The sequence below is a fragment of the Mytilus edulis genome, chromosome 4 (assembly GCF_963676685.1).
Source record: "Mytilus edulis chromosome 4, xbMytEdul2.2, whole genome shotgun sequence".
NCBI lineage: Eukaryota > Metazoa > Mollusca > Bivalvia > Mytilida > Mytilidae > Mytilus > Mytilus edulis.
In genome coordinates this window covers 30,528,442-30,543,188 of record NC_092347.1, presented here as the reverse complement: position 1 = coordinate 30,543,188, position 14,747 = coordinate 30,528,442, and the positions used below count along the sequence as shown (strand labels likewise).

Genomic DNA, 14,747 nt, shown 5'->3' with positions numbered 1-14,747 from the left:
AATAGGTTACCCTATGTTTAATATAGATTTGCATTGCAGAAAAAATTGTAAATACTAATTCACTTCATTAGCAATCATACCACATCTTCTTTTTTTTTTTTTTTATATATAAGGATTAATTTGTACTGATGTAAATTCCACAGTCCTTGAAAGGAGTTTTAATTATGAGGAAAATATACTGTGTTTAAATATTAACATGTTGTCTGTGTGTGTTTGTGATGAGATTTTATGTTTTTGTCTAGTTTGAACATGGCCAGGTAACATTTACACCTTCTGTAAGAAGGAGTAGTAATTGTTCTTTTTCAACAAATTTCTTTTAAAGTTTGACTTGGATATTTTAGTAAGATTCCATTCAACATTTGTTGATTATTAAAGTAGAATTTATATGTTGAAAATGAACTAAATTGCTCCTTGATTATTTTTATTTATTTGCATTTCTCTTTAACTCTTTAGTTAATATTTTATCTGAATAAAAACATAAATGCTTGGACTTAGCTTCTCATGCAATACATCACATACAAAATATTTCACATTTTGTTCTTTAGCATCTTGTAACTGAATGTACATCTTCAAAAAGAAAGGCATTTTTCTATTAAAAAATCAATTGATTATAGAAAAAAATTGATGTTATATACTGTACTGCAGTTTTATCAGGGTTTTTTAAATTATTCAACTTGAACAATTTTGCATTTTACCACTTATTTTTACCGTGTTGAAAATTTCTTCCACTGCTTTTGAACCAAATTTTTTGTTGCTTTTAGTTTTATGCTTGATCAAAAGGGTCATGTACCTTAATTTTAACATCTGCAAAACTTATTCAAATATATTGGTTATCTGTGCCAGTTGCTGACTTTGGGCAGCTGTACTAAATAGACATAGCCCTTTATTCACAAATTGATATACATACATGTATTTTTTCCCCAAGTTTTCTATTGTAATATCTTGATTTTTGATCATTTCCATTTTTCTTGTCAATATATGTATAAAATGGACTCGGTATTCACTTCAGTTTTGTTTTTGATGCTTTAGAATATGATTAGATGATTGCTTTAAATATTGTTTGCCTTTTATTGTTAAGTTGATTAAAAGCATGCATTAGTTACTGATAATACAAGTTTGCATGCATATTGTTAAAATTTTATTTCAATACCTTAATTTTTACACACATATACACACTAAAATATTGATATCAAGGGAGACAAACAAGAGAATACATTAGAATTATCTTTCTGAGTGATACTTTTTATTTTGCTTACTAGTTGATTTTACTTTTAAAACAAACATAGGAAATTTTCTTATATCTTGCAGTCACCTTTATTTTAAACTGCTAATGACAGCTGCTTATATTTCCCTTTCAGAACTATGCCTAGTAAATCAGCTTACTCTTTAGAAATTAATCTGTCCTTCCAAATTTGTCCCTCAATTAAATTTTTGTCTGATTAAAATTACAGGAAATTTTTATAAGATAGTAGAATTAATGAAGTAAGCTTCAGACAATTTACAGTTTATGTACCTTATTTATGGTTTTTTTCTTCCAGAATTTTGAAGAATAGTTTTCACAGTCAATTTTCAACTAATTAAAATAAAATAATATTATTTCAGATAAATGAATGTTAACAATACTCGTTAATAGTTTGATCTTTTTCTATTGATATGTCTATTTGTTTGTCTGAAAGTGTTTATTGCTTCTAGTCTATTTGTATCTGTCTTTTTTTCTGTTTTGATTAGCTATATATATGGTAGGTATCCTATTCCTAAACTGATATTCAAATTTTGAATGAAAATAAAGATAGGTTAAATAAAGCTCCCTTTCTTCAAATTGGTCATTCCAAGTTTATGGAATTTGATTTGTGAAGTTCTTTATTGAAATGTTAGACTTGTCAAAGGTCTAGGTTAACACATTCACAATATTTCAGAGAAGATGTATAGTATGGTTGATTGATATATTTATTATATGATGATATTGGAATCAGATCACTAAAAAAGAAAATGTGTGTCCTTGACCCTTTTGGCAACTGCTTTTTTGCTACAATTTAAACATAACTATCACAGAAATTATTGTAAGGGATTAACAACAGCTTAGTTGAAAAATGGCATTTTTACTGAACTACCAGTTCATCATGTCAGTTTATTTTATAACATAACTATATTCACTAACAATCAAATATATTTGATGAGAAAGTATCTTAGAAAAGATAATAAGGGAGAAATATATTTATGTATTATTCCCATTAGCAAATGAAGAAACTTTAAGTAATTTGATGCAGCTATAACTAGCATATGTTTTATATAATGCACTATAGCTCAAAATATTAAACTGGGTACAACTATTGATTCATTCTATTTTTCCCCTACTTTTCATTCAAGTAAATTGTAGATTTTGTATATTATTTATTGCAGGGTTCCAAGAGTTTTATTGTGACCATTAAGAATCCATCAGTTGGAGCTAAAGTAGGAAAGACAGCTACAGTTGTTTGTCATATTAACAAAGGTATGGAACAAGATTTCACCTCAGTATATCTCTAACTCAGTATACTGGGCAATTGATCATGTGTCAATAGGTCAATGGTCAAATTATATAAAAAAAAGAATTTGCAAAACTATTGGTATTATATTAAAAAAAAAAAAGAATTTATTGAAATAAATAAACTCATCATAGATACCAGGACTAAATTTTATATATATATGCCAGACGCGCGTTTCGTCTACAAAGTTGTTCTCCCAAGCCAATGTCTAATTCCACAATAGTAAAGAGAACACTTTAGTTCCAAAAGTCAATAACATGAAGTGTATAGACCACTTTCTAAATCTTTCCCATACATTTTCTTGGTCACAGTGCTAATGTTGTAGTGTCTGTTAAGGATGGATTGTTCAATTACCTCATTTGCTATTCACAAAAAAACAAATAGATGACTATTAGGTAAATGTGTCTGCATGAAAGGATTCATCTAACTGACCTTATTTACATGGTTCATTGATCAAGGTTAAAACTCTATTTCTTATTTCCCTTGACCACCTCTGCACTTCACCTTGTTATTTGAAGTTTCTTTTTCCTTGTACACCAGTATACGGTAGTTTCATGTTTTTATTAATTCTTTCTCCTTAGATACCTGAGTCAACCCCTTCTGGAATATTTATAGTTGTAATCGTTTACCTTCATTAATTTCTCTCCATTCCAACACTTCATTAATGTTTTGTCTGAATATCAAACAGTGTGTGAAAGATGGGGATTTTTTTTATTGACCAATAAAAACAAACTCTGGCTGCAGTTCAAGTTAACTCTCAACCAGGAAGTAAGAAAGCCATCTGATTTTTAAGGAAGTTTGTGATAGATTTGATTTAGAACAGATTTTTTAGACATTAGTGTCAGTAATAGATAAGATGTGAAGCCAAGCTTGAAAGTAATTCTTATAAATGGTCTTTAGAGATAATTGGCTTTTTAAATTACATCAATTTAGTGTATTGATTAAACTTCAGATTGTCAGAACTTGGCCAACAAAAATTTAATTGATCAGAAGATTTTTAAAACTAATTTTGTAATCTCTGATGATTAAGGTAAAAACATACTTTATTTAAAATTGTTGTTTTTCTGGGTTTTTTTTATTTGTTTTGTTTATCAACTTTTTTGCAATTTTTTATAAAATATTTTTTTTAACAAATTGATTACGCCAACTTCATAAGAATTTAAAGAGGGGGTATGATCAGTGTCAGCAGTAGCCTACAGTTTCACTTGTTTGTCAATAAATTGTATATCAATGACTTATTTGGGACATATTATTGTCAGTCTGTCATGTACATTTTGTCTCAACAGTGACCTTGTTTTATCACAGTAATTTGACTGCATGTGGTGTCCCTTTATCTATTTCATTGATTGACATGATTGAGTAAATCTTAATGGGTTGACCAGATTGACAATTTAGTTACTTTTACTGACTATTTAGTTATTTTTACTTTTTAGTTGGCCCTAAAACAGGTGCAGGTAGGTACAATGGCTTGGTGTACACTAGAATAAACACCCACTGATTATGTAGATGTGATAAATTGTGTTCATATAAGTTTCATAGTAAATATGCTCTATTTTTGGAAACACTAGCTGTAAGATGATAGTTTAGACATAAAGCTCATGCTTAGGGAGGTTTTAAAGGGGTACTAAATTTTTGTCTTTAAAAAAAAAACCCAAAAAATCAGGACATTATCTTAAACTGCAAACACTAATTAGACTAAAAAATACAGTCACACTTGTACTTTTATTAGTAAAATATCTTCCAAGTTTTAACTAAACATAAATTTGACTCTTTTATCTGTAATGTAAAGCTCCTATCAAAATTATTGATTTTCAAGCAACTTAAAGTGTTGTCACACAGTAGTTCATGGGTTAAAATTAGAAATTGTGATTATTTGTTCATGTTGTCATTTTAGAGCAATGTTTGTAGAGTTACAGGACATTCTTTATGATATTGAACACTTGTCTTGTGGGACCTTGGTGACCTAGTGGTCCAAGTAGTCACTACTGTAATCACTAGCCAGTCAACACTGAGGTTGTGAGTTTGAACCCCAGCACTTGACACCAATCTTACTTGACTAGGATTGTTTGTTTTCCTATAGAAGATCTATGGTTTTCTCTTGGCATTCTGGCTTCTTCCATCAATAAAAACTGGCAGCCACGAAATAGCATGAAAGCAAAGCTTAATCAAATCAAATCACTTGTCTTGTTGTAGGCCTTTAAAGTCTCCCCTGATCTTTCCATATTTATTATGTGTTAAGGTTGTTGTTTACTTGACCTTTACCCTACATCTCTTTTGATTTATATCTACATTAAACACAATCAAATTCTGTGTGTTGAAACAAAATAACCCAATGAAATGCTGTCCTGTTAATCTTTTATAAAAGATGGGAGAGTTCTCTCATTTGCACTCAGACCACGTCTTCTTATATCTATTTATATATTAATGATGTCAGTAGACCAAAATTTCATGCCTGTTAGAAAGGCAATGTTTTGAAGCATTCTCATTTTCTGATGATTTAACACAAATATGATAGACGATTTTGTCGATTCACATTGTTTCAGCTGAGTAGTTCAGGAAATTGGTTGTTATTTTAACTTGCGGTCACTACAATCTTGATTTGGTCATTATCAGAAATGTTCCGGTATATTATAGAGTCAGTTACTGCTGATGGTCAAAGATATATCACAGGCAATTGCTTTTAAGCTCTAACAATTTAACTCCTTTAAATTGTAAAAAAATATACAGAGCCAGGGGTATTTATTCCCATCAATTTTTTTTTTATCAAATAGGAAAACCTATAAACCAAATAAAAAGGAAGTGCCAATGATAAATTTATTTTCACCATCATGGTACAATATGAAGGATGATATATTTGTGAACTGGAAATCAACCAGGATATATAATTGGATCAAACTGAATTATTTTAAGGACTTTAACTAGATTAGTCCATAAGCTTCACTCTTTCAAATTATAAAGAAATTTACATAAGTGATGTTTAATGCAGTAGTATATGGTCTATAAGTACAAGTTGTATTTGCTGTATGTTATAGTCTTATACTATATATCAGTAGTAATACATTGGACCTCCCTTACATATAGTGCTGCTTTTATTTGATTTCTAGATGTGTGCAATAAGTTTTGTTTTAGGATAGGTTGTTTATTATAATTTTGTATACTTTAGTTCTTCTTAAAAGTTAGTTTCAATAAAACATTGAGACATTTTATTTACTCACATCAATCACTACCACTTGCCTTGTGTCTGAGTCACTATTAGTTCTTAATTATCTTATTTCACTACATGAACATCTGTCTTATGTCTTTTTATGCCCCACCTACGATAGTAGAGGGGCATTATGATTTCTGGTCTGTGCGTTTGTTCGTCCGTCCGTCCGTCCGTTCGTTAGTCCGTCTGTCCCGCTTCAGATTAAAGTTTTTGGTCGAGGTAGTTTTTGATGAAGTTGAAGTTCAATCGACTTGAAACTTAGTATGAATGTTCCCTATGATATGATCTTTTAAATTTTAATGCCAAATTAGAGGGTTTACCCCAATTTTACGGTCCACTGAACATAGAAAATGATAGTGCGAGTGGGGCATTCGTGTACTAGGGACACATTCTTGTTTGAAAGTAAATCAGCCAACCCACCAAAAAGTAGGTCACTGCTGATCTCTGTTAACTTTTCTTTGAAATAAACTATTCTTGTCTTGTTTTGTATGATTTTAAATTTTAGTTTCTTGTGTATGATTCAGAGTTTAGTATGACTTCTATTATCACTGAACTAGTATACATATTTGTTATGGGGCCAACTGAAGGTCACTCACTCCTCAAAGTGCCGGAGTTTCTCTCTCCATTGAAGACCCATTGGTGGCATTTGGCTGTTGTCTGCTCTAAGGTCAGGTTGTTGTCTCTTTGACACATTTCCCATTTCTATTCTAAATTGTATTTATTTATTTTGTGAAGTATAACAAAAAATAAATTGACCTTAATTCAAAAATAAAAAATTAAACAAAATTGTAATCAATTCATGAATAATGATATAATGGTTTATTTTTACAAATTGTGACTTGGATGGAGAGTTGTCTCATTCACAGGCACTCAAAATGCATCTACTTATATCTATGGAGTAACAGCCTTAGAAGGTTCAAATTGTCTTTCAGAAATCAGTATCAATATTTAAATTTTGTCTTGCATATTTGCTATGAAGGCCTTAAGACTTCTTGCATTTAAAAAATAACATAAGAAATGACCTCAATATAGTCTTTAAGATGTAGATATGAAGCTTAACTCCTCCTTTCTATGAATAATTTATGAGATTTTTTGGAAATCTTTTATTTTGATCCACTTTAAAGTCTTTTAATTTGTTATTACATTTATTGTTGGCATGAACACAGTTTCCACTATTTTTTAAGAAACAAATAAGTTGACAATCCCTTGACACATTTGGTTCATTTGTTTTATTATTATTCATACATGTGGATTACAGAAACAAAAAACATATTTACCACAGTCCAATAAAAAAAAGGTTTAAGAGATTTATTTTAGCTTTTTTTTTTAGCAATATGTGAAGTTAAGCTGATTATGAAACACTAATATAAGACTGTTAATTATTGCTTGTATCATGTAAAACCCAATCAGGATTTCATACCTGATATACTCAAAAATACCAATTGAAATTTATTTGATATTGATACCAAAAATCTTGTAACTATCATCTTTTAAAAAACAACATGTAGTTTATCAGTCACCAATAAAACCTCTTTCTTTTTATTTTCCTAAAATCCACAATATTGTCATTTAATTTAAATTCAACACTAAATAAACATCCAGTTGCCACACTTTAGTGCTCATAATTTATAACTGTATTTGAAATCCCCTATTTAGGTAGGATAAATTCCCTATTTGAAATATTTAGTTCAGTGTAAAATATCACTTTAAAATAAAAACAAGGTATTATCTTTTAAAGACTGAATTATTGTCCTGGTTAATTTTGTTTTGTTTATTGAATTTGTTATGTTTTATCATAAGCATTTTATTTCTAATTTTAATTTGCTTATTTTTCAAATATTATATCCAAATATACTGGTAACTAGTTACTTTGCAATGTTTGTTATTCTATTTTGCAGAAACTTTAGATGACAGAATAGCTGATGTAGTAGCTGATATGGAAGAAGAGGAAGATATAACATGGGGAGCACAGTTTTATAAGTATGTCCATAAGTATTTATAAATCTCTGCAATCTGACCTGCTACAGGGTCTTCTGGGACAAATGTTGCAGACTGAGAAATATATTGGACACTAATCTGACCATGACATCAAATGCCATAGCTTTTTGTCCCCCACGTAACGTGTTGCAGGGGACAAGTAAATGTCAGGTCTTTTTTTGTGCTTATTAGGTACCATTCTTGCCTGATTTTTATCAAACTAATACTTAAGGTTAATATCAGCAATATCACTGACAAGTTTTATAATGGTGGCTGATTGACATTTTTTATGCCCCACCTACGATAGTAGAGGGGCATTATGTTTTCTGGTCTGTGCGTCCGTTCGTCCGTCCGTCCGTTCGTTCGTTCGTTCGTCCGTCTGTCCCGCTTCAGGTTAAAGTTTTTGGTCAAGGTAGTTTTTGATGAAGTTGAAGTCCAATCGACTTCAAACTTAGTATACATGTTCCCTATGATAAGATCTTTTTAATTTTAATGCCAAATTGACAAATGAACAATGATAATCTGTTTATCGCTATTTTACCTATGACAACGTTGTCAATTTCATGTCAATTTCGTTAGCAACACCACGTGGCCTCCTTAGTTTCTAGCGATAATTTTTCCATCTCAAGCGAGAAGCATGATATGAAAATTATCACAAAAAAAGATCAAAAGAAAAATGCACAAAATAGCGATAATAAAGGTTAATATCAGCAATATCTCAGAAAAGTTGAAAAAATCATTTTTACAAAATAAAAATAAAACATGTATAAATTAATTTCCCAAAAATTACAAAACTACAAAAAAATGTCACTATTACATTATTATGTTGATAATGTCTGTATTTGTCTTTACAGTGCATTTTCTATTGGTGGAGAAAAAGATGAAGAAGGAAACAATATTACACCAAAATGGCATGAATTTCTATTACATTTCCTTACATTCTTCTGGAAAGTTGTAGGAGCTTGCATACCTCCAACGTAAGTATACATATTAAGTGTCAAAATTCTTAAGGTTTTTGTTTAAACCAGTGTCTCGCCTAGTTTTTCTGCTAGTCTCAGACTCAAGAAAAATGGGGAAACAAATATTTAAAATTTTCTTCTAGATACTGCCTTTTGATTGTAATTAGAAGCTTTTGTCCAAGTTTGGTAAAATCCAGGATGGTTTGTGAATCTAATAAATGTTTTAAAAACTTTAACTGCAGACCGTATGTAATGTTAACTGGAAGAAAAACTAAGTCCATTTATAAATGATAACAGAAAAACAAAATTTCCTTCTAGATACTAGCTTCTGATCATAAACCAGCTTCTGTCTAAGTTTTGTACAAATCTGGATAGTTTAAGAAATTTATTGAAAATTTTAAAACTTTAACAACAGAGTGACTGTATTGTTAATTGGCAGAAAAACTATTTAAAGTCGTTTTATAAGTAAATTAAACGGATAAACAGGATTTTTTTTTTAACAAAAATTAACTTCTAAATTCTATCTTATGAGCTTAAAAGCTACTTTCCAAGTTTGATAGATATCCAAGATAGTTTAAGATACTTATTAAAATTTCAAAAACATTAACCACAGTCTCAGAGTGAATAATTGTGGATGGCACCAACAACAATAGAATGTAGGATCGCTATGTCTCCCTTGTGTGACAAAAGTCACAGGCTGGACAAAAATGATAGTTTCTGTATTTGCCTTGGTATAGATTCAAGGTCAAATGATTGAGTAATAAATCAGCTAATTGAGAATCTATACCAGGGCCAATTAAGCAACAGCGATACTTTTATTAGGTAATAGAGAAACTTTTAATTAAAATAAAATCTATGTAGTTGAATGTTATATGATTTAATTGCATTGATTTTATAATCATCATTAATGGGATTGCAGTATATTATAGTTAATCAGGAAGAAAACAGTAGTGCTTATAGAATGTATCACTGTCAAAGGATGTAAACTTTTGTTTAAGATTGAAACGAGATAATAATAAATCTAATTTTAATTCAATTTTGCTTATAAAAATTGCAGTTTTTGAACTTGAAAATGAAGTAGGATTATAACATATCATTCTTCATACAGCTGAAAGTCTGGCCAGAAAACAATATAGATATCAATATGATTGGGCTTATTGCATAGTGCTGTATTATAAACTAAGTCATATTTTATGCCCCCTCCAGGCAAAGGAGGCATTAAGTGTTACCCTTGACTGTACCTTTCTCTGTCCATCCCATTTTCATATCTGCACTCTAGAGACTGTTTTGCAGGCCCATTTGTGACCTTTTGTCTGTTTTGTGCTCCTTGGTCAGGTTGTTGTCTCTTTTACACATTCCCCATTTCCGTTCTCAATTTTATGGTATATAGGCATCTTTGTTGCATTGTTTGAAAAAGAGGTTAAACGTCAAAGAACATTTGAAAATGCTGAATATAATAATGCATAATTATTGAAAAAATTCTGTGGAATTCTTTAAATCAGATGCACATACAATTAACAATAAGATAATAAATTCCTTTTTTATTTTCAGGAAATATATGGGAGCTTGGCCAGCATTTGTTCTTTCACTGCTGTATATTGGAGTATTAACATTGTTTATTCAGCAAGTATGTGTTACCTCATTTTCTTTTCACTTCAAAACATCAACTGTATAAAAACTAATCTCATAAAATTACACAGACAGAAGAATAGCACATTTGACAGAAGACTACAAAAAAAATTACTAGGAATGTCAGATGAAAAATGTCAGACCTGATTTCATGGTTCAGTGATTTATATTTTTTTATATAATGTTGTCAGCTACTTGGATTGGTACTTTGAAATAAAAACAATTGACCATTTCTGAATGGAATAATTGCCTTATCAATGCAAATAAGTGTACATGGTTTGCTTTATGAAAAGAACTCACATTTTTATTTTCATTATACTGTTAATTCAGAAATTATTGTGTGCATATATCATTGCAACTTTGTCATTTTAGAATAAAAATGCAATTTTATTTTTGTGATATTGAATATTATCACTATTTTGTGCATTTTTCCTTTGATGTTTTTTTGTGATAATTTTCATATCATGCTACTCGCTTGAGATGGAATATTATCGCTAGAAACTAAGCAGGCACATGGCTAACGAAATTGACATGTGAAATTGACAACGTAATTGTCAACCTATTGATAGGTAAAATAGCGATAAACAGATTATCATTGATCATCTCAACTCGATTGCCTTTCTCGGTTTCACCGTCCCGGCTCAAGCGAGAAAATCAATCTCGTTGAGATGATCAACGATAATCTATTAAAATCATGTTTAATTCATATGAAAACATTTCAAATGCAAGTTTATATTATTGCGATCATAACCCTGTGGCATTTTTTCGCAATAGTTTCTGAATTTACAGTATTTTTTTTCCTTTATTAGTTATTTGAACCTATTTGACACCAACCAATCATATTGACTCCTAGGTTAAATCTGAATCAACTGTTAATATTTTGTCATTATACATGTTTCAAAATAATATATCATCTAATGTCTGATTTTAATTTTGATGTGTTTATTTTTGGGGTGAAGATTGCATTCATGCAAACAAAAGCTTTATTGGAATGGTTTGATAGTGTCTTTTTCACTACTTAGTCAGCAAAAACATAGTGCATTAAATGCATTTTTATGGATCTATACCATATCAATTCAAAAAATCAAAATCAGTGAAATATGTTCAAAGATATTTAAGTTACAAATTGATATAAATGTAAAAAAACATATTTGTCAAGAAAATATCAGAAGTTGTGCATAATACACGAAACTATCAATGATGCAATCTCTTTCTGCATATGTTTGTCAAAATCATTACAGAAAGGACACAAGTTTATATAACCAACATAATGAGTTACTCTTCTGATATAGATATATATCATTTTGTTCTAAAAAAACCAACAAAGTTCATCTTGAGCTGATGCAGTATAAAGCAAACATCAATAGACAACTTTCGAGTTCGATGCATTTCCGTCAAAAACTCTGGTTTTAGTGAACGTCATTTGTGCGTTTAGGGGCGCTTCACTTCCATTCCAATGTTGAGCGAGTGGTTGGAAAACTATAATTCTATATTGTACGAATTATACGACAAATTGAATTCTCAAAATTGACAATCAGCATTGATGTCATTAGGGAATTGTCATTAAGTACCTACAGAACAACCATTATTTCTAGCTTATCCTGCACAATGACGATCACCAAGACGCTTGATGAACGTAAATAGTGCAGGGATACAGGCGACCCCCTCTATCTGGTAAATGACGTCATAAAGGCGCGTATAATTGACGAGTTTTTTCCGGTGACGGATGAACTCGAAAGTGGTCTATTACGGTAATCAATCATTCAAAAGAATGATTTTGAAAAATAAATGATGTTTTTATTTCTTTTGTAGTTAGCTGGCTTGCTTGGTTGTGTAATAGGTCTAGAAACCAGTGTTACTGGTATAACTCTGATTGCTCTGGGAACCAGTTTACCTGATACATTTGCTAGTCGTACAGCAGCTAAACAAGATGAGCACGCTGATGCAGCCATTGGCAATATAACTGGTAAATATTATGTTACTTTTATTACCCTTCCAAGTTTGGTATCATAAAGCTTCAATCTTAGAGACCTTTTACTTAATCATTATTTTGTCTTGTTATGGTCATTCTTAACAGTCACACTTTTGATATATGGGGAGACTAATTTCATGATATTTAAGGGTACTTCAAATATTAGAAAGGTATCTAGCAGCTGAGCCTGGAATCTTACCTTTTACATAGAATAAGTTGTATAAACAAAAGTACTCAAGACTGTCAATTGCATGCTGCTATTCTGCCTTTCAAACTTCTACTTTGTAAAAACTCTTCATATCTTGTGAACCAATATGTATCAGATAATTCATCTGTGAAAAAATAAGTTGTTACTTCTATCTCATATAATGGAATAGTAGCAAAGACATTTCACTAAAGCTTGTGTTAATCTTTTTAAGACAAGATATGTCAGACTGAATACTTATATATACATATAAGCCTCTCATTGTCTGTGCTTTTACTTTAATCTTAGGGCAAGGAGTAAGTGGAGGCTATTATTTTGTTAGTTTTGCTTGGAAGTACATCTTTTATCAATGTTTAACATCTATACATTATCTGTCCCAATAAAACATAGTATAGAATGCTGACCACTGCACAATTATAAACTGATGTCATGCACTGAGATTGTCCAGATATTATTAACAATGTCTATTTCTAGGCATGATCTCAATATATCAGTCCTAATTTTAAATTAGCTGACCTTAATATGCTTTTTCAGGAAGTTAGGGTGGTGTTGAATAGTGCCTTACTGCCTTTTTTATAGTGCCAAAAAATAGTTAAGTCAATGCCAAAATGTATGATAAATGTATATATATAATAACTCTCTGAAAAAGTTTCTTTTTTATTTCAAGATAATTTTTTAATGATAAAATGATATATTAAAGTCATTACATAATATTTTCAGGTAGTAATAGTGTAAATGTATTCCTGGGACTTGGTTTACCTTGGGTGTTAGCCACCATGTATGGAATAGCTATTGATAAACCTTATCAAGTGAAAACAGGAAACCTGACAGTCAGTGTCATTATTTTCTGTGTTTTAGCAGTTATCTGTATAGCTACACTCATATTAAGGAGAAAGGTTGGTATTACTACATCTTAAAAAAACATAATTATAGTTTTTCTTAATCTTTACCAATTTATACTTTCCCAGAAGGGGTAGTATTTGTTATAATCAATGTGTGGTTCTCTTCATCTTAGATAAATGTTAGTCAAAATTTAATTTTTGCAATGTCAAATTTTCTCCCTTTCTTCTCATTTGGCTGATATATGAATGAGAAATTTCCTGATCATTCATCAATCATAAAGTTTTTTTGAAAAGCATTGAAACAGAAAGAAAAGTTTGCTTACATTTCGTTAAAAGTCATTTGAGAAACAGTTTTTTGCTATATGCCTTTTTGTTTTTCTTTATCCACATATTTGTTTGTTTTTATATAAATGATGAAGATTATAACACAATGTTGACTGCTGTATCTCTATTTTTGAAATTTTTACTTATTATGTCAATTTGTTTTGTTCACACATTGTTGCTAATATAATGGACTTGTATGCCACTGTCATACAAGTAAGAGGTTTAGCTAGTTATAAAACCTGGTTTAATCCATTGTTTTCTATATAAGAAAATCCATTTTGTTTTTTATGCGTTTGAACTTTTGATTTTGCCATCTGTTAAAGGGGCACTAGCTGTCAAATTCATTGTAACCAATTTGACTCAAATTCTCATATTTGGTTTATAACAATGTAAAACATTTATCCAAACTATCAAAAGTATAAAATAAACAGTTTACAGAGCATGGGGTAGATAATATATAGGTTCGTTTCGTGTGTATCTTAGTCCAGACGCCATCTAATTAACTATCGATTTGACCTCAGATGACCATATAAGCGATGTAAACAAAAATAAAGATACGAATAGATTAAACCAACACGTGCAATTGCATTTTTATAGGTCTGTTTGATTTTATTTTATAGATGAAAAATAGATGTTTCTCATTGTTTTTAACCATATAAGAATGATTTTATGTGCATCGAATTAGTAATCAAATGATTTACCGTAGTTTCACTTTCATTGTTGACATTCTTTTTCTTTAAATAACCAGTACACGTACAATGCATGCGTTGTCAATCTCTAGCTAGGGGTTAACTTGAAGTTCACATGAATACCGGTTAGAATGATGATGACGTTTTCACTTGCAAGTGAATCAGTCAAAAATTATGTTTAATCGTTTATTTCAACAAAATTAAAGGAAATTGATTGCTAAAAGCAAATTATTATTTCATTATTCCAATTTGATTAATGATTGATCTAAAAAAAATCATACTTTATTTTTTTATATATATCGTAGCTAGTGCCCCTTTAAGAATTTTCCTCCGAGTTAGTTATTTTTGGTAATTACTTTTTACACATTTTTCAGAAAATACATAACAGAATGCCTTCATATTTGGTCAATAGCTTGTTTT

General features: G+C 30.2%; 1 protein-coding gene across 20 annotated transcripts in view; it reads left to right on the top strand.

Moving 5' to 3' along the window:
* The window catches only part of LOC139519411 (sodium/calcium exchanger 2-like), a 97,719-nt gene that overhangs the window by 80,208 nt on the left and 2,764 nt on the right, over nucleotides 1-14,747 (top strand). For 16 of the 20 annotated variants that reach the window (XM_071311489.1, XM_071311484.1, XM_071311476.1 and 13 more), the window contains 7 exons: nucleotides 243-257; nucleotides 2,401-2,491; nucleotides 7,629-7,710; nucleotides 8,562-8,684; nucleotides 10,218-10,293; nucleotides 12,108-12,261; nucleotides 13,193-13,368. In XM_071311489.1, the coding sequence (XP_071167590.1) occupies nucleotides 243-257; nucleotides 2,401-2,491; nucleotides 7,629-7,710; nucleotides 8,562-8,684; nucleotides 10,218-10,293; nucleotides 12,108-12,261; nucleotides 13,193-13,368 (717 nt within the window). The remainder of the gene's footprint in view (nucleotides 1-242; nucleotides 258-2,400; nucleotides 2,492-7,628; nucleotides 7,711-8,561; nucleotides 8,685-10,217; nucleotides 10,294-12,107; nucleotides 12,262-13,192; nucleotides 13,369-14,747) is intronic. The other 4 variants (XM_071311495.1, XM_071311496.1, XM_071311494.1 and 1 more) reach the window with 1 other exon arrangement.